Here is a 24039-nt window from a genome sequence, read left to right on the forward strand (position 1 = left end):
TTAACTATGCAACTTTTGAGTTAAACTCATTGACTCTAATTCACACGAATCCATCTCTCATGACGATAAATGGAACACTGAGCACTCATTGGATCTAGGTGATGCTCACAGAGGTGAAGCACTTGCCCATCCCAATTACTTATTAAAATAATAATAAGTTACATATTAAAATTAAAATAATAAACAATATATCATGTATTTCTAAGATTGAGTAATTATTTTAAAATAATAGTTATCTTGTTCAAAAACATTAATGAAAGGAAGATAGATAACACATGTTTAACTTTTGAAGGTCATTTTTAAGAAAAATATATGTATACATATTTTATTACTAAATACTATAAATATGTGATTTAATAAATAAATAAATTATAACTACAATAAAATTTAGATACAATTGTTTGTTGCTATGAAATGTAAATAAAAGAGAAATAAATTAGTAATATTTGTAAAAATAGCAAACTTATTGAATATGTTTCTAAATCAATATTCATATTTTCTAAAATATTCTAAAGTTCATATCTATGTTTGCTAATCTCCAACTTTTTTACTTTGTATTATTAAACTTTGAAAAAGATCTATGTTTACATTATTAATGTTCATTTTAGATCTTTTAAAACTTAGATCTTTTTAAAAATCTATATAATATTTTATAGATGGAAATCAAATCTCCTATCAACTCATTGTACATTGTACAAATATTTTGTATACACCATATCTCTAGGCAGACATGGCCTCCCTGTCCTGGCATGGTGGCTGGAACTGGTGTAAAATACTTATCTTCAATAAAAATTGAAGGTTATGAGATTTCAGGGCCTTAATTCATTCTTATTCATTAGGTAAGTGTCCAAGCATTAATTTGCTGATATAAAGATTATAAATTATAAGTGGAACGATATGACCTTATGCAAGTGTCATCTTAAAGATTATTCCTTGCATGAAAACCTTGCTTATTAATTCCTCATCAATTTTGACTATTTAACATAACTGTGTTTAAATGGGGACGTGAAGTGCAGATAATTAACTGTGATCACCCATCGGTTTCTCACTTCAAACATCACAGTTAATTTATATCCAAACTGAAAAAGACCAAAAAGCTATTTGGGAAAGATGCAGACATGCATATGGAATTGACATTAATTGTAGTAGTAACATTGGTATGCAAAAATGATGATTTAAGGATGGCTTGGGACTACAAAGAAGTTGAATTCTTTCACGCCAATCAATTTTAAAAGTTCTTTGTTTTACCTCTTAATAATTTGACAAATGAAATTTTAAAAAAAATTAATCTTAAGTAAGACTGTTGGCAAGATGGCATGATGCAATGAATATATAAAACTAGTCCTGCTTCCACAGAAAATGGGAAATTTCTTATATTACAACTGACTTGAGGGGGGAAATATTATCATAACTCAATATGATTGAGTAGTAGTGCATGCCAGATTTCTCTACTTCTGTAATCTACAATCTTAATTATAAAATGCATAGGGGATACTGGTGAGCAAAAATTAACTTCTAAATTAATACTTTATCTTCTACACTCAAGAGATCTTGTCTTCATGAAGTAACTCCTGGCTTGTAAATGATCGTGAATGCAGAGGTATATAATACTATCTAGACCTTATCTGAATGAAGCTTCAATTTCCTCTAATGTTCTACCCTTGGTCTCAGGTACACGCAACACAACAAAGAGCAGTGTCAAAGCACTAATAAAAGCATACAGTAGAAATGTTCCTGCATCAATATTTTCATATTCAAGTCTTAATGATTCAGGAATAAGAAAATTTAAATATTGTTTGTTATTTGATTTGAATAGCGAGATGACATTAAAGTATCATACCTGGAGAGCTCCAATGATTTAGGAAGAAGAAGATCTAAACATTGTTTGTTATTTGTTTTCTATAATGAAATGACATTATAGTACTATACCTGCAGGGCTCCACTCTAAAAGCATATTGATTGTCATGGTCACAATCCAAGATGATGACCAGTTTATCAAAGTTGCTACACTGCCACCGAGCCCCTTGACATTCACTGGGAGAATCTGAAATATCAAGAACCAAAAAAAACATTTAATACATTAGTTCACTTGTGCTAAGAAGATTTTAAAGAAGATATTTGGCAAATATAATCATTGTATTGTATTTTAATGATTCGATTGATCCATTGCACAAGATTTTGCTCAAGGGTTAAATGATAATCCTTAGGACACATGCTTAAGGCACAGTACCTCAGATATAATAATCCATGGAATGGGTCCAATACCAATGGAGTATGAGACAATGTAGACCTACATTGAAACATTTTGAAATCAGTCATTAAGGTGCAAATAATGCCTGAGATGGAAACTTAAAAGCATCAAAGAAGAAAATGTGAAACAAAATTTTGATTTTCAAGATGAAATGCCTTCCAAGTTCAACTTCAAACATACTAGTAGGCTAGTTAATGCCAAAGCACTGAAGAATGTTTGCATAGTTTGGTCTCCAGAGAATTGGTTCTGCAAATTAACCATCCAAATTGGCTTTGTAAAATTGTAAAATAAAATTATGAATTGAGTGATAATTATTGATGTATGCTAATATTTAATATCAGATAATCTAGTCCAATGAAATTGTATTTCTTTTAGGTAACCATATAAGATAGCAAGAGTACATTCCAAATGAATGACTCAAAGAGTTTTAAAAAAATGTACATGTCTTTAAGATAGTCAAATGAAACTATATTTTTATTAGTCAAGACTCAACCATTTAGAATGACAAGAGTATATTCCAAATGAACGAGTCAGAAAATCTCAAGATAAAAATATAAATGAAAAGCTTACCTTCAAATAAAAGGCAAGACCAACAAGGAGAAGGCATATAGCCATTCCTCCAGAGGAGACCTGTCCATTTCAAAACAAATCTAGATTAATTCCTTTCGACGATTTTTTACCAGTTTTTAGTGATCACAACACAACTTGGCCAACCCATGGTAGCAAAGTCTTATAATAGGCCTCAAACTTACCATTAGAAGGATCCTTCTTCCAGCTTTGTCCATTAACCATGCAGTAAATGCAGTCATGATTATCTATTCAATGGTATCAGAAGATTATTTATATTAATAAAGTTTATTATCACTAAATTAACTTGGATCAAACATGACAATTGGTTCTTCAGTCAGGACTAAGAAAAAACCTGAACACACGCAAGCCCAACCGATGCAGCATTGCTCGATGAAATTCCTTTCATGATACCATAAAAATTGGAATTAGTTAACTATATTTAAAGAATTCAGCCACATAGGCTGAAATTTTCTATCTACTTTATTAGCCTCTGGCATAATGCATTAGTTAGATTAGAAGAACCATGGAAGAACCCTTAGTCTGTAAAAACTGGAACGACCGATATTTTCCCTGGAATCTCTCTCTCTCTCTATATATATATATATGTGTGTGTGTGTGTGTGTGTAATGCTCACCAGCAGACTTGAAAATAGAGCTGCTGTAAAACATAAGGCCATTGATTCCTCCCAACTGCTGCAATAAAAGCATCCCAATGCCAATCTGACAAAACAAAAGTTGGTGTGAATTTAAGATCATAAATGCTCACCATTAAAGTAAAAATGATATAATATATATTCTTTCTGATGTACTTTCCAGATGTGAGGACGAGAAGGCTTACAGTTAGAGGGAGTGCATATCTTCGTTCATGTAGTTCAGCCAATTTGACACTGGTTTGTTGATTGCTAGTCTCTACAACACTCTAAATCATGAAAAAGTTTTGGGTTGATTAAAATAGTAATTCTCTTGATTGAACAAACGTAAATTTCAGACAGCGCTATTCATTGAAACCCAGGCATACATATGCCAAAAATGAAAAAATAAATTCTCACCTTAATTTCAGCTGCTTCAAAAGATATATCAGCATCAGAGCCACGAAGGGTTTGCAATGATTTTTCATATAATGGACTTTTAATCTTCGCCTGCACAGTAACAGGCATATTTGAAATGGTGAATCTTCAGCAATTGTTGTTTTATGCTATGACATGCTGAAAATCTTTTTATTACCAGAAATGAATATATAATGTTAAAACTCACCAGCCATCTAGGAGATTCTGGGATGAAAAAAAGTCCAAGAATCAATAGAGCACAGGGCATTATGCCTGTAGAATCCACAGATCAAAAGGAGATCAAGATCTCTAACAATACATAATTTGAATTTCAAAGTGAGCACATAAATAAAGTTTAAATCCTTGAAATGCAGCTATATTACTCTTGGTCCAATACCTGCAATTGCTAAAGACCTCCAGTGAAGGAAAAGCCCAAAAAGATATGCTAGCAGTATGCCGATTGTAATAGAGAGCTATTCCACAGAAAGCCACAAAAAGGTCACTGCAGAAATTTGCAACCTCTTTTAAGATATGAGACAGTAATCACTACCAAAACATTTACCTGTGTTACTGTGCCAAGACTTCCCCGCAATTGCTTTGGGGCTATTTCAGCAATATATATTGGTACCTATAAGGTCAGACAGTAGTAGCACAAAACACCAAGGCTTAATTACGACTTCAGTTTTTAGCATTGATAACATACCAAGAAAGCATGCTATAGGGGTTTCCCTCTTGACAAGCTTGACTGAAAATAGTCTTACGTACTGTGAATGAGATAACTCCCACTCCAAACCCTGTCAACAATCTTCCCAAATAGAGTAATGAAGCATTCTGCAACCAAAAACAGATGTGTCAAAGATGAGCGAATTGCTTATTTAAAAATCAACACCAAAGGATAGCAATTACTTCTGAGAATCCTTAGTTTATTCACAGAACTTCTGATAATCTTTGATGGGCAAAGAAATTGCCTGTGCCAAAGTGATAGCAACCCATCCAATAATATTGGGTAGTGCAGCCACCATTAATGCCTGTTTTCAAAAATTTGAAGAAACGATCAGAATTTGTGGGGGGGAGAGAAATTTGGAAGTGGAGGGATGCCCTTGAGTATAGAAGAACGCATCTAGTCTAGTGGCATTCCAAGCTTACCCCTTTCCGTCCAATGGTATCAGCTATTTGTCCACTGACTGTTGCTCCTACCATTGCACCAACATTTGAAAGCGATCCAAATAAGGAAAACTGTAAAAAAGAAATCACCTTTTGAATATATCTGTTCATCCCGATTGAGATGTTGTTTTGCATGTAAAACTAAGATCAGAAATCAAACTGATACTTCATCCATAGGCCCTGAAGAACTTACATCAGAAAGACTTAGGCCAAGACTGCTCATAATCTCACTTTGTGTTGGTGACGAATAGCCAATCTACAATAACACCAACATCTTGATGAGGTAACAAGTGAAAATTCACTATTAAACTCTTCTCTGATTTCAAATGAAGCTCTACATGCATCATCTAAACTTTTGCCAGTACCAAGAAATTGCAGAGATTAAAATTCAAGCAATAAGTTAACTATCACCAAATCCAACTAGCAGGTAATACTGAGATTGAGTAGATTGGAAAAGATGTCAAGACTGGTTGTAAAATGATTTAAAACTGCGTGTAATTCTGATAAGCACCACATCTTATACTATTTAGTAATTTACTCAGCAGATTATTTGTAAAAGAACACCTCTGTGAGTTGCTGTTTTTCAAGCTCTAACTCATCCAATAATCTGAATTTTTCCCTCTTCTGGATTCATGAAGTGATCCATATTAAGGTTTCCTGTCCATGGAGAAACACAAATAACAACATGATGGGAAAGTAAGATCCATAATTTGATAGTCGAACTCCACAAAATTTCCGTCAATCCAAAATGTTACGAGGAAAGGTCTGAGAGAGTGGATTCTATACAATATCCAGAAGGAGAAGAGTTCACAAGATCTCAAAACATGGATTCTCCAAACCAAACAAAGACGGTTCTACAAACAATAACTTCATTTCATAGAACTCAGTCACCCCTTTAGAAATACAAGAAACAGAGGACATATTGACTGTTGGCAAAGCAGTGTTAAGCATACATATATATAGTGAGAGAGGAGAATGGGGAGGGGGTCAATCAGTACATGCTAAATTTAATCTCAATATTTAAAGTAATATCAATACCATTACCACATTTTCCACCTCTCAATATCTATATTTCTTTTTATTGAATACAAATCGGCAAGTTGGCCAAGGATAAAATTCTTAATTCAAATGTGTAATAGTCATCTGACCCTAACACCAAAGCATTACATGGAGAGTAAGAAAACACTTTATATCTTCCATATTGAACTCAACTGGTCCCAAACTACCCTCAAATGCTTCTTCCAGCTGGCACATGTTACCTCATTAGGCGGATCCAACAAAACCGTATGCACAGTCAATGAACTAGCAATGTGAACACTATGTCATCTCTAACTTTTTGAATGCTAGAGCATTTGCTCTAAAAATATGGAATACTTTTATTCGTGTATAGCCTTACTTATCTTCCAAACAAATGCCAAAATACTTTATTGCAGTAGAATGTTGTATCACAATCATCAACAGTACAATTGGATGCATATATATTATATAGTCTCAGATCAACAAACCTTAGAAACTCCACACAAACACTTTCAGGCCACAACAAATGCATTAGACATGTAGGAACCACTAATACCAGTACATAATGATAACCTTAACTACTCTGACATGAATCAAATCCCCTTGACATCAACAATCTTCTTAACATCAATGAAAACACTATATTCAACAAGAAGAACTCATTGTATGCCAAATTTTACTATGAAACAGTGGTTATTGACAAGAATTTGTCCACATGTAGTGGTGATTGTGAGGGGTTTATGGATAGGTCTGAGAGAGCAAGGATGTTTGGTTAAATAACAACATTTGTTTGCAGAAACTCCACATTAGCTGCTGGATGCAAAGGATGTTTAGATTAAAAATTGTCTTCTACCAAAATGTCAGTTCGCTTTTTCAGGAAGCAGGCTGCAGTCCCACAAAGGGGGCCTCCTAAAAAAAAGCTAGGCAGTTGGTCTTATGAATTTGTTAGTGCAGTTGAGTTTAAAAGTTTAGATTTCAAAATTTACGGTCCTGATGGTATCATGAATTTTATAAAAATTTTACATAATTGACAAGTGACAAAAAACTTTCCTAACTAGTGGGAAATTTTTAGCCCCGTCCCAAATGCATATGCTTAAAATTATGAACTAGAAAGTAGAGATTGTCATATACCAATCAAAGTTCTAATTAATCTGGTAGCATTTTTTAGTCCCTAAAACTCCTCCATAGGACCACAGCTTTAGACCCACTTTAGTATTCCTTCATTGAAGCCATCATGGTTCTTTTCATTGCTTGTCCAACCTTTTATTGCTCCCGCACACAGGCCTCTACAAACAAAAATCAAGTTAAGGGAACTCAAGGTTCTCATAGATGCTTCCTACTTTATATGTCAAATGCTTATGCATTGGATTCTTCTTTAAATCTTTCTCTTTTTCCTCAAAGAAAGAGTTGGTATTCTTCTCTTTTCATCAATTATAGGATTTTCAAGGCATATCTCTAGCTGCTTTTTGTTTGTTGTATTCTCTAAAACCAATAAAACTTCATCACATATGGCTCATCTCTATTGGATATTGTTTCCATCGAAACATCATCTTGGACCTCCTCTTGTGGTAGGTCGTGTTTCTTTTCACTATAATCTTCAAACTCTCACATTGTAATCTTCAATGTTTTCATCTTCATCAACATAGCATGACTCAACATCTTCATCCCACTTATAATTTAATCCTCTAACAAAATCTTCACAAATCACTTTTTATGGTCTTCCATTCACCAATAATCTTGCTAATTCATTAAGTGATTTTTTGACAATTTTATTCATTGGCAAATCCTGGGGTCTTTGGCTTCTCTTTTTGATAAAGCTCTTGCTCACAAGGTCGGTATTTATTTGTGATGTCCCCAATATTATTAAATAATAATATTTGTTATGTGGCTAACAATCAATGTATTTATCTCTCAGGCCCACTCTTTATTTTATTTTCTATAGCCTATTGGCCTATCGGTAGTTTGTAATGCTTCGGCAAGCTTCATCGAAACCCTTTATAAGGCCAGTATGTAGGTGGTTGTAGGCATGCGACTTGAATTAGTTTTCTTTGTATTGCGAATTTTGTTGGAGTTCTGTCCGTCTTGCCATTTCAGAAGTGCAAGATCTTTCCTCCTTGGCTCTCGCAGTTTTGATAGGATTCAACCCTAACCCTATTCCATTCTTTGTACTACTTTGCTTGGATCTGGCAAACCTGGCCGCCATCTTTGTTTGCAACTATAATGTTTTTGCAATAAATTGTTACTTCTCTATTCTGACATACATTTCTGAGTTCTACAAATATTCTATGCATATTTGAGTGATTCATAACCATTTCAATATTGACAATCTCAAGCATTTCCGTCATTGACAATTCCATCCTCTTAGCCCATACAGCTTGCCAACTAAACAACCACAAGCTTCACCATACATCACTTGTTTCCTTATCTCTGTATAGAACTTTAGTCTCCCTCCATCATGCCCATTTACAGCTTGTCGTACACTGCACACTCCTCTCATACCCTCCGTACTCCATTGGCACATATCCCCTTACACCGTACAACTTACCCTAAAAAATCCTCCCCCCTCTATTGTACAACTCAACTCTCCCTCCACCTTCACTCACACCTCTCTCTCTCTCCTCCATATGCCTCCCTATCCTAGCAATAGGTTGTATGGCCTTTCTCCACACCGTATGCCTAAAATCAAGTACAACAATTTTCTACTATATGCCAAGCAGAAACCATGGTACATTATAGTGGTATAAGAGTTGGTGATGTTGCCAACCTGTTAGTAACATTGGATGCCACCAAGATCCTGATCAGTAGGAAGGATGGGTGAATCAAGCACTGAGATGATGCAACTTCTAAGGGAGCTAACAAGAGGCCAACAATAGTTGAGTGAAACTTTTTTGAATGGACAACAACTCCTCGAGGAGAAGTTGGCGAAGGGGAAAAAACGAATTGGTGAGACCCTTCGACTTTAGGTAGAAGGAAGGACAAATGGAGGACACAATGGCCGCACACAGAGCCCTCCCACGCTCGACTAATAATGCCAACATTTCCTCAAATGGTTAGAACAAAATGAGGAATGAGAACCTACCTTCCTTGAGATGAGATCAGCTCTGACGAGGTTTGATGCTAGATTTGGAGCAGAATTATCCTTCAAGGAATATGTGGATTTGTGGATGAGATATTCGAGGAGACTAGACAATTACAATGACAACATTAGACGAAAGATTGGCAAGATAAACTTATCATGCTTTGATGGATCTGGGCATACATCAAAATGAGCATGGGTTTAGAAGGTTGATACATATATCCATCTCAAACCCGCGCCTGAAGAAGAGGCAATCAAGTTTACAACACTTCACCTAGAAGGAATCACTCATGAATTGTGGCACCATAGGTTGGTCACCATCGGTCGTGATCAAGTCACTTCATATGCTGACTTCACGGAGAGACTTATTGACTTCTTTGACGGAAAGGATTTGAAGCACAACTAAAGAAATTTGGATCAGTGAAGAGCTACATCACAAAATTTCAAAGGTTATCAATACTAGTGACAGACATTTCAAAGAGAAGACTTGTTGTCTTATTCATGGATAGATTAATCGAGCCCTTAAAGAGTTGGGTGAAGGGTTTTAACCCCAACACACTCATGGCAACAATCAAGAAGGCATGGGACATGGCAACATCCACTTCTTCCAAAAGTTATTCACACGCCAAGCCGCCCCTTGCTTTGAAGGAAAAAGACAAGAAGCCCCCTCCAAAGAAGCAATCAATGGACGAAGCTTCAAGACAAAATTTGAGGAAGCTCAGCTTTAATTGTAAGGAGTCATGAAAACCAGGGCACCAATGCTTAGGAAAGGGGAAGCTCCACTAAATTGAAGTGGTCTCTAACAATAAAGAGGATGAGGAACCAAAAATCAAAGGAGATGGGTCAACAAACTCCCAAGGAGGTTAACATAAACCATGCAGAGAGGATTGTTGCACTAGTATGTCGCGGAGGCACCACTGCTCTTGTTGGCACTTCGAGATGTACTATTTTTCAAGTACGAGGCACCCTCCAAGGACAACAAGTCATAGTCATGCTTGACAATGGGGCTACACTTAATTTCATTAATTCATCACTCATGAAACGAAGAAGTTTGGCTATGGAGGCACATGCAAGATTCCAAATCAAGGTAGTAGGACGCAACCTCCTATCATGTACCCATCTAGTCCCACAACTCAGCATTACCATGGGAAACCATACGATGACAAATGACTTCTTTGAAGTAGATTTGGATGACATGGAAGTCATACTAGGCATCCAATGGATGGAAACTCTAGATGAGTATACAAAGTTTCGAACAGAAGGAGTTTTCATTTGAAGTGAATGGAAAGAAAATCAAATAGAGGGCCGAAGGAAATCTCAGCGCAATTGATGGAAGTCATTTTTCAACATGATGACATTGTCTAGGCAGCGCGTTGTTTGATCTCAATAGAACCGATGAAGGGGCAATAGACTGACTACCAAGATGATGAGCTTCAGGTAGTGTTGGATAAGCACAATACGATCTTCACCAACATCCCTCTTGGCATATCTCCACATAGGGGTTTTGAGCACACCATTGAGTTGGGAGGAAGGAGCCAAACCCATCATCACTACACCCTACTGCCATCCTAGGTTTAAGGATGAGATAGAAAAGACGATCCGAGAGATCTTAGAGAAATGATGGATTAGTCCAAGTTCCAACCCCTTTGCATTGTCAGTAGTATTAGTTAAAAAGAAGGATGGAGCCCTTTGAATGTACATGGACTACCGTGCATTGAACAAGAAAACAATAAAATACAAGTACCCCATTTCCAGGATTGACAAATTGTTGGATGAGTTACAAAGTGCAGTCTACTTTTCTAAAATAGATCTTCGTTCCGGTTACAATCAGATTCACATGAGGGAGAATGATGTGGCGAAGACTGCCTTTCGTTGTCATTACAGTCATTATGAGTTCTTGGTCATGCCATTTGGTTTGACTAATGCTCCAACCACTTTCTAGTCATACATGAACCACATCTCCAACAAACAACTATGAAAGTTCCTTCAAGTGTTTTCTGATGACAAACTTATTTAGAGTAAGACATGGGAGGAACATTTGACGTATTTAGATGAAGTGCTTGAGATCATGAAGTCACAATCACTATTTGCTAAGAGATCCAAATGTGAATTCGGAATGACAGACATATTGTAAGGCACATAATCAGTAATCGAGGGGTTCGGGTACACTAGAAAAAGATTCAGGCTATCTTGGATTGGCCACCACCCAAGACTCTTTCCGATCTGCATGGATTGCTTGGAAGGTTAATGAAGGGGTTCTCTCAACTTAGTTCACCACTAACAAACCTAACAAAAAAAGAATCTTTCCAATGGGATGAGAAAGCATAACACATCTTCAACAAGTTAAAGGAAGTCATGAGTTCATGTCCGTGTTGGCACTAGCTGATTTCAATCGATCCTTCATCTTGGAATGTAATGCATCGAGAAAAGGCATCGAGGTAGTGTTGATGTAGGATCGTCACCCCATTGCATTCGAGAGTCAGGAGCTATTAGGAGCAAAGCGACTGCACTTCATCTATGACAAAAAGATGCTCGCCATCATGCACACACTTACAAAGTTTCAACAATCTCTTGTTGGAGAAAAATTTGTCGTACGGACAAATCACAATAGCTTGAGATGTTTCTTGGAGCAGAGAGATTTGAATGAACTACAACAAAAGTGGGTGAGAAAAATCTAAGCATTTGACTTTGACATTGAGTATGTGAAGGGAAAAAATAATGTAGTGGTTGATGCTCTGTCAAGAAGGCCTACTGTATGTTCTTTGTCCAAGATTTCAGCAGATTGGAAGGAACACCTATTGGTTTAATACTCCAATAACAAATTTTGATGGTCAAGTGCAAGACGATAGGTATAAGGTGGTAGACAACATCATCTACTACAATGGTACGATTTATTTGGTTCCCGAGTCCAAAATGAAGGAGAGAATTTTGAAGGAGATGCATGACTCACCTTTGGACGGACACCCAGAATACCTAAAGACCTACAGGAAGATCCAAATGCTTTGCATGGAAGGGCCTCAAGAATGATATCTTGCAATATGTATGGGAATGTTCTACCTGTCAACAAAACAAATCCAAGCACACTTTACCAGCAGGGCTTCTTCAACAGTTGTCAATCCATGAGCAGAAGTGGGAAAGTATCTTGATGGATTTCATCACTGGGCTACCCAAAGTGCAAGGCAAGGATTGCATTTTTGTCATGGTTGATTGCTTGACCAATTATGCCCATTTCTTTACCATCTCCACCGAATACTAGGCATCTCAATTGGCAGACTTACTCTTTTGTGAGGTTTTCCCCTTATATGGTCTCCCACGAAATATAGTAAGTGACAGAGATAGCCATTTTCTTAGTACTTTTTGGATGGAGTTATTTAGGTTGGTAGGGACAGAGTTGTCACAAAGTACGAGCTACCATCCACAATTAGATGGATAGACGGATATTGTGAACAAATGGTTGGAGGGATATTTGAGGAATTATGTTTCAGCTTAGCAGAAGGCATGGGTTCGTTGGCTACATTTGGGTGAGCATTGTTACAATACTACCTATCACATGTCGAAGGCATGGCACCCTTCAAAGAATCGCATGGTTATGAACCTTCATCGTTCATGGATTTGGCATTGGGCGACAACCATGCACCGAGGGCTAAAGATGGCTACAAGAGAGTTTAGATATCATGACATCTCTCCACAAAAATTTATGGAGGGCTCAAAACCAATAGAAGATGTATGTTGACCGACACCGGGTAAAGAGAAGTTTTGAGGTTGGTGTTTTGGTATACCTTCGACTTCAACCATACAGACAATCCTCCCTAATGTCATCTTGTAAGGAGGAGTTATAATCATCTTCTACAGACCATACAGAGTGGTTCAGAGTGTAGGAGAAGTAACCTATGAATTGAAGCTTCCAAAAGGGAGTTGAATCCATAATTTTTTTGACATGTCATCTCTGAAGAAGGCAACTGGACAATGTGTTATAGTGTTGAAGGAATTGTTGCCCATTGATGAAGAGGGGAAATTAATTCTAGAGCTAGCTGAGATTATAGACGTTCGAGAAAAGATGCTCAAGTCTCGCACCATTAAGGAGTTTCTGGTACAATGGAAGGATCTTCCAGTTGAGAACACCACTTGGGAAGGTGAGCAAATTCTAGAGCATCCAAGTCTGCAATTGCTTAAGGGCAAGCAATTTTTGGGCCAGGAGAACTATAGTGTAATATTATTAAATAATCATTTTTGTTATGTGGCTGACAATCAATGTATTTATCTCTCTAGCCCACTCTTTATTTTGTTTTGTATAGCTTGTCAATGCTTTTGTAAACCTTCGCGAAGTTTCCTCGAAGCCCTTTATAAGACCAGTTTGTAGGTTGTTCTAGGCATGCAATTTCAATTAGTTTTCTTTGTATCATGAACTCCATTGGAGCCTTGTCTGTCTCGCCATTTTAGAAATGTAGATCTTCCCTACTTGGCTCTCATGGTTTCGGTGGTATTCAACCCTCACCCTATTTCGTCCTTTATACTATCTAGCAAATTTGGGCGCCATCTTTGTTCACGAACATAATGTTTTGGCGATAAATTGTTACTTCTTTGTTTTCTCATACATTTCTAAGTTCTGCGAATATTCTGTTCATATTTGGGTGATTCATATACATTTCAATATTTACAGTTCCAAGCATTTTCGTCATCAACAATTCCACCCTCTCAACCCATACGGCCTACCAACAGAACGACCACAAGCTTCACCGTACATCACTTGTTACCTTAGCTCCATATGGAACTTTGGTCCCTCTCCATCTCCTCCCTTTTTCGTATGCCCATTTACAACTTGTTGCACATTGCACACCCCTCCCATACCCTCTGCACTCCGTTGAGACATCTCCCCTTACACCGTACGACTTACCCTAATAGATCCTCCCCCTTCACCGTACAGCTCAACTCTCCCTCCACCTTTGCTCACACCTCTCTCCTCCATATGCCTCCCTCTCCCAGCAACAGGCTGTATGACCTTTCTCCACACTGTACCCCTAAAATCAAGTACGGCTATTTTCCACCCATGCCAAGCAGAAACCACAGTACATTACATTATTCTTCTCACCATTATTCTTTGCTTGCTCATAAACCTTCAAGGCCTAAGCCACAACATTTTTTTTACCTTTCCTATTACTGCATCCAGCATAACCCCTCCAACTCAAATTCTCTATTTTCTGCAGCTCCTTTTGCTGGTCTTTTGTTTGCTCTGGCCTCTACCATTCTTGTGGTACTTGATATATCAAATTAACAGTGTGTCTACACAGCCCATATCCCCATCTATGTGGCTTTAATTTACAGTGTAGACAAATTTTAAGACAGCTTATCATCTATTTTAAGAAAAGAAAGTAAGGCACAGAAATGAAACAAATTTATTAGCCTTTCTCAGCATCATTCTTTGATAGAATCAAATACCAGGCACTAAATATGACCTACAATCGTAAGTACAGTGAAATTTTAGTTGCGTGGGCAAAAACAACAGAAATCTAGCTTCATATAACCATAGTAACATTCAATTCCGCCTAACAGTTTGACAGTGACTCTCCATATTCTTGATTTTAACAGTTCCCTTGCCGGTTACTTCTATAAACAAAGATGACAAATCGTACAGCTTAGCCAGTAAAATTCATGGACACGTTTAAAGGACATATTATTTTCTTTTGGGTATTTACTAGGAGAAAGAATGCGGAGGCAAATGGCGGGAAAAACTTACACAGAACCCGAACTGGATAGACCCCGATGCCACAATTGCGGTGCAGAAAATAGCAAATGCAGCACTGCCCTGGATATCAGAGCTCTTCTTACGATCTTTACAACTCTTATAATTGCTGTACCGTTTTTCATGTTTCAACAAGGGTTGCTTAACATCTCCGTGACGAAGTTCATCTCCGCCCTTTTCCAAGTCGACTTTGTATCCCTTCTCTGACATAATCTACTACACCAGATGCTTTCATATACAAAATTCAACAAAACCCCAACTCAGTCCTATTGTCACTACTTGATACTCAAACCCAAGCTTTCTCCTCAGCCTGAATAACCCGAGGATTCCAGGTACTGTATGAACCTCTGGAGCAGAATTTTGTGACACCTAAATGCTGAATGAATCTCAGAAACAAAATGTGAAAATTTGAGGAAGCCTAGATAACAAACGAATCCGTATGACCAAATACTGAATGCGGGGCCAGATGAAGATTGAATTGAAAAACCCCAATTCACAGAAACCCTGCCGATGAGTGAAAATCTGTAAGAGACTGATGCCCACACGAGCAGTCAAAGAATTGAAGCGCTCACAGGGAAGATATAATTGAAACAATGGAGGTGCTCAAGTATTATATAAACGTGCACAAAATGTATCAGATTATTGACGTTAACAGTTTGCTACCATTCTCCGTGAGAAAGAATCTTTTGACAAGTATCTGTCCCTTTCTTCAAGAGGACTGCGGTCTGATGCAACGAAATGGAAACAAGCTGGCCATGATTGTGCGAGGAAACAAAATCACGTACCTCCGTTGGATTTCTCGTTTTTGGCCGCGTGGACAATATTGAACTGCAGCACTGTGATAAAGATGGTCGATACATCTCTCTATCAACTGTTGAAACAGTAGCTTCAACTGGTAAAGATATAGCCATATTTCTGACTTTCGCTTTATCAGTGATAACGAGATTTTTTGTTCATACTTCATGGAGAGGTGATCGTCTTAGTCATAACCAGTGCTTGCACCAACTAGCTCTTCGGCGCTGGGTTATGTCGACGTATACCTTCCACTAGCGAGGAAAAACTTTATGATCTGAAATATACATAGATTATATTTTTTAAGACAAAATTGGGTTTGGGGTTTCTTTTGAAATGCCTTATTTTTATTTTAAATTTTTGTAAGGATTCTTGTACGTATTGGAGTTTTGCACTTACCAAGTTTTGATATATGGTGGGCTTATTAAAATCTTTCGAGTTCGTGAGTTAAGAAGAAAAGTCCAACAAAATGTTAAGTTCACACACAACCTCGGGAGTGTTGGGGGGTGAATCTTTTTCTCATGCCTTAAATTTGGGAGGCAAAACACAACCAACTTTTTTTGGTCCCTTTTTTTTTTTTAAACTTAATTACTTTGAAAGGTAGGGTTATAGAACTATGCATGTTTAGATTTTTGAATAGTTAGGTGTTTCTTTAATGCATCCGCTCAGGATATTTGATTAATGGTTATGTCTATTTGGTCTTTGCATGTTTCAATCATTTGATAAATGATGATCCTTAGTGATGGGTACACGACCCAAACACAGAATGGACACAACAGGAAAGGGAAAATTTTATTAACTATAAAAATATGCTAGTACACTTAGTGCAGAGAAACAGACTCCAAAACAGGCCCTATGGGCTTACAATAGCATAAAACTGGAGATAATTTCTTCTCCCAGTACCTTCTCTCAAACTCCACTCCGAACTGCCTTTTACAATGCCAGAAATGTTCTTAAATAGACCTCGGAGGGTTAAGGATTAGGAATACATTCTAGAAAGTGCTAGTTGGCATCCACCGACCAAATAGAAGGCTCTAGAAGTCGCATTAGAAATTGGCACAAAATTAGAAGAATCCAAAAACGGTAATTAAACTTTCGAGAGGCATAACTTTTGAATCGTAGCTCCGATTGACAAATCATTTACATTTCTAGAAAGCTCTTGAAGCGCTCTATAGCACCCACGACAGCTTCGCTCGTTTGCCATTTTTCAGCCCTTTTCGAAGTCATTTAATGCCCCTAACCTGACTTTGAAGCATTCTTAGGAGGTCTCCAGAAACTGAAAAACTGTAATAACTTTCAAACCGTGGGGCCTTTTGACCTGATTCTTTTTCTGGAGTGCTCTAAATTACAATTACATTTATCTGGCCAATTTACACTATTAGTTCACCAAAATGATGGCTCAATTACATACTCCTATTTTTTCGACATTTAGACGTATCCCAAGGTGATTAAAAACTCTAACCCAGAACACTAATAGTGGAACTGTGAGAGTTGGAACCTTTATTTGACCCAAATGGGTATCCAGAAATGAAAACACATGAAACAGAAACTAAGTCTAAGTACATTTTTTTGGATGACACAGGATTGCCCTTATACCTCTGGATGCTCCTGCATCACTTAGATTGGTTGATAGAATATACAATTCAAGTCAGTGTCGTGGTCAAACGATTCAGGTTAAACGATACTTCATGCTTCCACAACATCATTTCATTGTCAGAACAAAATGTCATAATAACTTATGACCCTAGTATATATATTGGGTACATGTACGTAACATTGACATGGTATAGGTGATTCTTTAGAATATTTATTCCAAAAATACCTATTATACTACTTTTTATTTTATCTTATTATTTATTATTGTTTTTATTATTTAAATTTTTTAATTCTTCCAACACTAAGCTTACATGCTTCTAATAATTATTGCATGCTAACTAGGAACCTCCAGAAGCCCTTTTTTTTGGTTATTCAATGTACGGTCTCATGTTTAGTTGACTATTTCCTACTCAATTTTAGAGGGCTTGCAATCTCGTGTTCAACTATTTAACCCATAAACATTTAACATCAAGGGAATGTAAATACAATTACCAAGTGTCTAAATTAACATGTTAATAATGTCATATTTTACCTCCACCTATATATCTTATTACACAATAATGCTAGGATGCCACGTTCATTTGATCTTAGTTTGTGGAGAAGATTTTGTTCCATGCCTGGACTTGAATATACATATTATTTAGTATAGGTATACAATGATTCTCATTTATTTCAAATAAAATTATGTGTGTTATTTTAATATCCTGAATAAAATTATGTATCTTATTTAATTATGATATGAAGATAATGGGTAACCAGGCCTCTAACCTGGGTTGATTCATTTCACTACTAGCTATGAGTTACATAATCTCAATAGTGCCCTATACTTGTATGTGATTTACAATTACATCTATCCATAGTATCTTGACAACTTCTTAAATGTTATGATCCTAACTTTACCTATTTACGCTTCCACTTTTCTTTAAAAAAAATCTTAATTATCAATTTAACATTAATGTTTCCTACATAGCCATTTTTAACTTTTATATCAATAAAAGAAATCACAACCACCTACCCACTTATCACCAATCTTTCTAATACCCCTAGGAATACATAGCCTTAACTCCTCAACTTCGATCATATTGGTAAGTTACCGACAAGGTACTACTAACAAGGTTTTTAGTTTAATCATTAATTCTTTATTTAATTTAATTTTTGATTAAATATTTAATTATTTAATTATTAATATTTATTAATATTATTCCTTTATTTCACTATTTACCCATAATTAATTATTAAATAAAATTTATACCATATTCCTCAATCTTATACCCCTAACATTGATCCTAACTTACTACATCCCACTAACTTAACCACCCATCTACTTAGACAAGACTATTATAATGGTCAACATATTTAATTTCCTTCATGGGAAAACACTAACTAAATATCACAAATGAGGCTATCCTAACTAAAAACCCCCTTAAATCTTATCATGATTTACTACTAACCTTTTTTACCACTACTATAAGCATCTAACCTCACTAACCATTAGCATTGTAACTATTCCTACTAACTAACTTACACCACTAACTTATGCCTAATATTCTACTTAACCCCCTAAACATTACTATCTAACACTTAGTGAATTACAAGCTTTAGCCTTAAACCAGATGCCAACACCATGATTAATATTAGAACCACCTTCATCTCACCTAACCCCATCATATCTTTTCCCACTTCCCTATGAACCCATGATTCCTAGGTTAACTTGTCCCCTTCCTCCCAAGTGGAGGCATCCAAGAAATGAAGGAGTCTTACACATGTCAAAGCAAGACCATTTATTACATTTTTTCAAGGGTTATGAAACTTTGGATATGGTGGTCTGACATATGTCAACGAGGGTCTTCAATTTTTGGTGGGGAGGAACCACTTTTAAAAAGTTTTTAAAATACTCACCCTTCTCCCCTTCCTTGGGGAAGGCACCAAGTTTCAAGAGTGGATCATCATTGGTCCTAAGGCACTCCGTACTCTAGCATGTACCCTTTCTTATCAGCTACTCTATCTCCCTATGAGAAAAATGGTTGGGTGAGAGTCAAGACAAGACAAAACTTTGCAAGTTCTCAATTTGCTAGCACCTAAGAATGTGATCCGACTCATGTCAAAATAGTAAGGAAATCTCCATCATGGTTTATCACGTGAGTCCAAAGTGTGGTAGGGTAAAGGCCACATAGTGGGGGCCTCAACCCACTTTTCATGGTAAATTTATTTTGGGTTTTGAACATGGTTTTAAGGTGATGCCTAGGTTTAGGATGATTTACCAATGTTTTACTCTTTTTTTTCTATCAATATATTTGTATTTCTTTTTATTATTTATTTTATGTTTATGTGTACCATACTTCCATTTGTACAAGTATATATGTTTTTCAAATCATGTATCTTGGAAAAAACTTAGGGGACCTAGTGTTAACCCCTTTTTATATCATATCCCTAAACCTTGTAGGTCCAACTAGGAGTTTCAAGTACATGTTCCTTATTATTATATTAGTTTGTATTTTTGGGAAGGTATTTTTTTTTCCTTCCATACATTTTCTAGAGAACCAAATATACACATATAGGAGTTGTTTTTATGTTTTGGATTATGTATCTTTCCAAACAATTTTTCTTTAATCTTACTATAGTTGAAGTGTATTATAGTTGGTGATGTGATGGTGTGAGTTAGCCTAGGAGCTATTAAGGCCATGAATCTAAATGATCTAATGTTCATACACATGTAATAATCTAATAGAATAATTTTCTTCTATTAAATTGAATACAAAACATATATAATTACAATTTCAACCATTCATGCACTAAATTAAATCAACTATATCAAAGAGTATGACCGCAACGAAATATTCACACTAATTAGATTGTAAGAAGTAGTGTTTTCTTTTACATGATTCTCTATTTTACATCAAATTACAAAATGTGAAAAACTCACAATAAATGGTTCCTAACAAGCAACTATATGAATAATTTTTTTCTTGATCCTTCTTTATACATACTCAACTAGATACAATAATGAGGATATCCCTCTTTACAACACAATGAAATGAACATGGAGACTTAACATCCTGACACCTTTACAATGACAAGGGGGATCTGTATTTTGACAAATACTTGGTTTCCAACATAGAACCCTAATGTCTCCAAGGAACCCATCTTCACAAAACTTGCGAAAAAAACAACACAAAACTTGGAACCATGGAGGCTCACCTCCCAACCTAGGCTTCTATGAAGTCACCCACCAAGTAGGGGAAACAAGATCCAAGCTAAGTTTGATTCCAAGCTTACAAATGCATGAATATCACATTACAAGTTTCAACAATCCCATCCCAAGGTATTTCACAATGGTTCACCAATGGAACCTTAACCATAGGGTGAAGGTGGGCTTTTCACAAGGAGGTTTTCCATATCATATGATATCTAAAAATAAACAACTTTCATGCCCTTTTGAGGCTTCACAAATCAACAAAATATCATGCCCTTTTGGGGCTTCACAAATCAACAAAATATCATGCCCTTTTGGGATTTCCATGAACATCCTCCAAATCACACTACCAATAATTATAGCTTCCTTAAAACCCATACTTCATTTACTTCGTTTCTTCACCATTTTTCCCTTATCACCCCCAAAGAAGAATATGAATGAAAATGGCATACAATGGAGCCCATACTCCAAGGTCCTCAACTATGTCTCAAGCCCAACTATGCCCTTCATCCTAGACTTCTCTTCCCTTCCCAAAAGGGTGAGTGAAGCCCTCACACCCATGATCACTTTCATATTTCAATCCAAACAAGAACACAAATCAAGAAGGAAAAACCAAAAAACTTCAAGAACACCATACACTTCACATTGCCACAACACAATATCAAAATACATAATGCAAAGACTCCCAATATAATGCATACTCCATTGCCACATTCCTAATACTTGAAGATCTATTTTGTAATACTCAAGAAGGAAAATTAAGCATAGTTTTGGAAACACCAACCTTGGTCCAAGCTAGGGTAATGATAGTTGTAGTAGAGCTCCCTTAATCTCCCTCCAAAACCTAACTATCTCTAAACTTAGAGAGTGGATGAACAAATCACTAATTTGTCACCCTTCCTCTAAAAAGACTCTTTACCAACCTTTTTTTAGTAGGAACATCAAGCCCCCTCTTTCTTACATTATTGCCCCTTTAAAATAAGAAAGTTTACCAAGTGGGATGGTGAGGGTACACTCATAGGGAAAATCCAAATTTCGAATTGGTTCAAGAGGACATTGTTTAAGGGGTCCCCTAAGTTATCTAATCACTAAAATAGTTGAATTTAGGCCCCTAACATGTTATACTACAATTAGGGTGGCTTATTTTCAATAAAATGACACCTTAAGATCCCCCCTGAAATCCCTGACAAGTTTGAATTTGAAAACCAACATGATGTTAACCCATCCTAACGCTCTCTTCCAAGTGGGTATACTTAAACATTAATTGGAAGAAAGGGAAAGGATTAAAATTGAGTGACCTTGTGACCAACACTCTAGGTGACATGTCATCAACACATAGACAAATACAAGTGTCAAGTGACACATTAAAATATATTACACTTCACCATGACATGTCCTTAATGCATCTAAATTATGAATAAACATTTTCTCATACAAACAAATTTTACATTACAAAAAAAATTACTTTCACAACGAGGCTTTTGAATCTTCCAAAGATTCGTCTTGGTCAAACTGTGTTCACATCTAGGTTTGAAGCTTGTTTCCCCTAAGAATTTCCATGGTTCCACTTATTGCACATTCAACTTGAGCATCAGTAGTCCAAGGAGGTTACATAAATAAATAAATTATATATATATATATATATATATATATATCATAAATGCATATAATTTCAAACGTTACGTAATCTTATTAACATAATTAAATTAAATTTCCTTTCTTAATCATTTCAAATTAATCATTCAAAATGTTAAAATATCAGGGTCTACATATCATAACCCATTAAAATCAAATCAACATCTATCTTTATATCACATTAAATCATAAATCATCATGATCAAATTAACATTTATTTGCATATCACATTAAAACATAAACCATCATAATCAAATTAACATTTATATGCATCCCACATTAAATCATAAATCATCCTTATCAAATTATCATTTATCTACATTTAAATCATAAGCCATCGTAATCAAATTAACATTTATCTACATATCTCATTAATCTTAGATCATCATAATCATAATATTATAATCTAATTTTATCATGTCATAAAGTTGCATCCATATGTGTTCGATCATCCCATTCACAATATTAGGTTCATAGTGCATGTCATAGATGCAGAACACTATTGTAAGAGTCAAAATCAATACATGAAGTAAACCATTGTCCTACTAAATCCTGAATAATGTTAAATATCCAAATACCAAATATCAAAAGCAATAACATATTCCCCACTTACACTTTACATCACAAGCATTTCTGCAATTCAACCTCCATCAAAACAATTGAAAAGATTTAGTACATGAACAAAATCATTAATTGTATCATTTAGGTCCTAATGTGTAGACATAAGTGTAGACCATCAAAATGTAGATATTAAAATAACATAACCCTATAGTCTCGAAAGTATATCAAAATATCAAATTAGAAGTATCATAATGAAATCATGTCATATATATTATGACAGATCGAGTGAGGCGTCACACTTTTGTGAACAAATAAACTTAAATCCAAACTTATTAATTCTAACTCCAACAATTAAACAATGTTGCACAACTAGAGAAAACTATACACTATAGAACAATGATTTGTTGACTAGGGAACCCCTTGATTAGAGGTAAAACCTTTGTGGGGATGGCTCTCACAAGATAGTGTACTAATATAATGTTCCTTGTGAAATGATGTAGCTTTGTTAGGAGTTAATTATGACACATTCAATATGATAGTCCTTATTAGAGGGAAAATCCTTTTTAGGAGACCTTGAAACCTTGTTAAAAGGTTTTAAGCCTGTGAAAGGTTAATAGGGAAACAACTAGACTCATTGTCTAAATTGTTCCAACAATTGTGAAGATCAATAACATATCCAAAATAAAATGAACTAACTGATATGCAACTTACTTACCAAAATGGTTCCTTTGAAGCCTAATATAATGTACCAACTCAATTGTTGCTCTTCTTTGATAATCTAATGTTCAAACTCACATCTTTTAACCACATTGATGACACATGATACATATATTGAAAATAATTGATTAATTGTGTATTCTCTTTGATGTTATACAAAATGTCATATCATTACCAATAGGTGTATGTTGAGCTCACTTGGGTGTTGAAGATAGTTTCCTATGTCTACCAAGAATTCTAGAGTTTGCCTAGTTTAGAAGATAGTGTCTACTGAATTCACTTGGGAAACAAAGGAAAGATTGTAGAAATTGAGTATTAACCGAGCACACTTGGTTAATGAAGGAAATATTGGATGGAACCAATGTTAACCGAGCTCACTTAGTTACGAAAGGAACTTTGTGAATATGTAGTGTTAACCAAGTTCACTTGGTTAACATAGGAAAATTGTTGTTGTGCTAGTATCTACCAAGCAGGGTCGGCTAACGAAGGATTTTCTTGTTTTGGCATATTGAGTTCAATTGAATTATTTGTTGGTTCTAGTTGATCGAGAAGATTAATATTAGTTATTCTAAGTCGTATTCAAACCAACTTGACAATGAGTTAAGGTCAAGTTGAGGGTTGAATGTGTGGAACATAATAGAAGATTTGATGATGCTTAGAGGAAGTGAATTGTAAGGATAAG

General features: G+C 35.8%; 1 protein-coding gene across 1 annotated transcript; it reads right to left on the minus strand.

Moving 5' to 3' along the window:
* Positions 1 to 1331: 1331 nt before the first annotated feature.
* Positions 1332 to 15901, minus strand: LOC149560936 (sugar transporter ERD6-like 4). Its single transcript, XM_089824893.1, has 18 exons — positions 14858 to 15901; positions 5224 to 5286; positions 5013 to 5102; positions 4835 to 4894; positions 4632 to 4697; positions 4429 to 4494; positions 4264 to 4339; positions 4075 to 4139; positions 3870 to 3959; positions 3659 to 3739; positions 3456 to 3540; positions 3174 to 3220; positions 3004 to 3066; positions 2822 to 2881; positions 2432 to 2497; positions 2231 to 2290; positions 1930 to 2044; positions 1332 to 1734 (listed from the first exon to the last, which is right to left on the minus strand). The coding sequence occupies exons 1-18, from the start codon at positions 15071 to 15073 to the stop codon at positions 1622 to 1624; spliced, it is 1482 nt and encodes a 493-aa protein (XP_089681019.1). The 5' UTR covers positions 15074 to 15901; the 3' UTR covers positions 1332 to 1621.
* Positions 15902 to 24039: the final 8138 nt, after the last annotated feature.

This window comes from Cupressus sempervirens, chromosome 4, assembly GCF_028749045.1.
Source record: "Cupressus sempervirens isolate cs-2001-9-10 chromosome 4, ASM2874904v1, whole genome shotgun sequence".
Taxonomy (NCBI): Eukaryota; Viridiplantae; Streptophyta; class Pinopsida; order Cupressales; family Cupressaceae; genus Cupressus; species Cupressus sempervirens.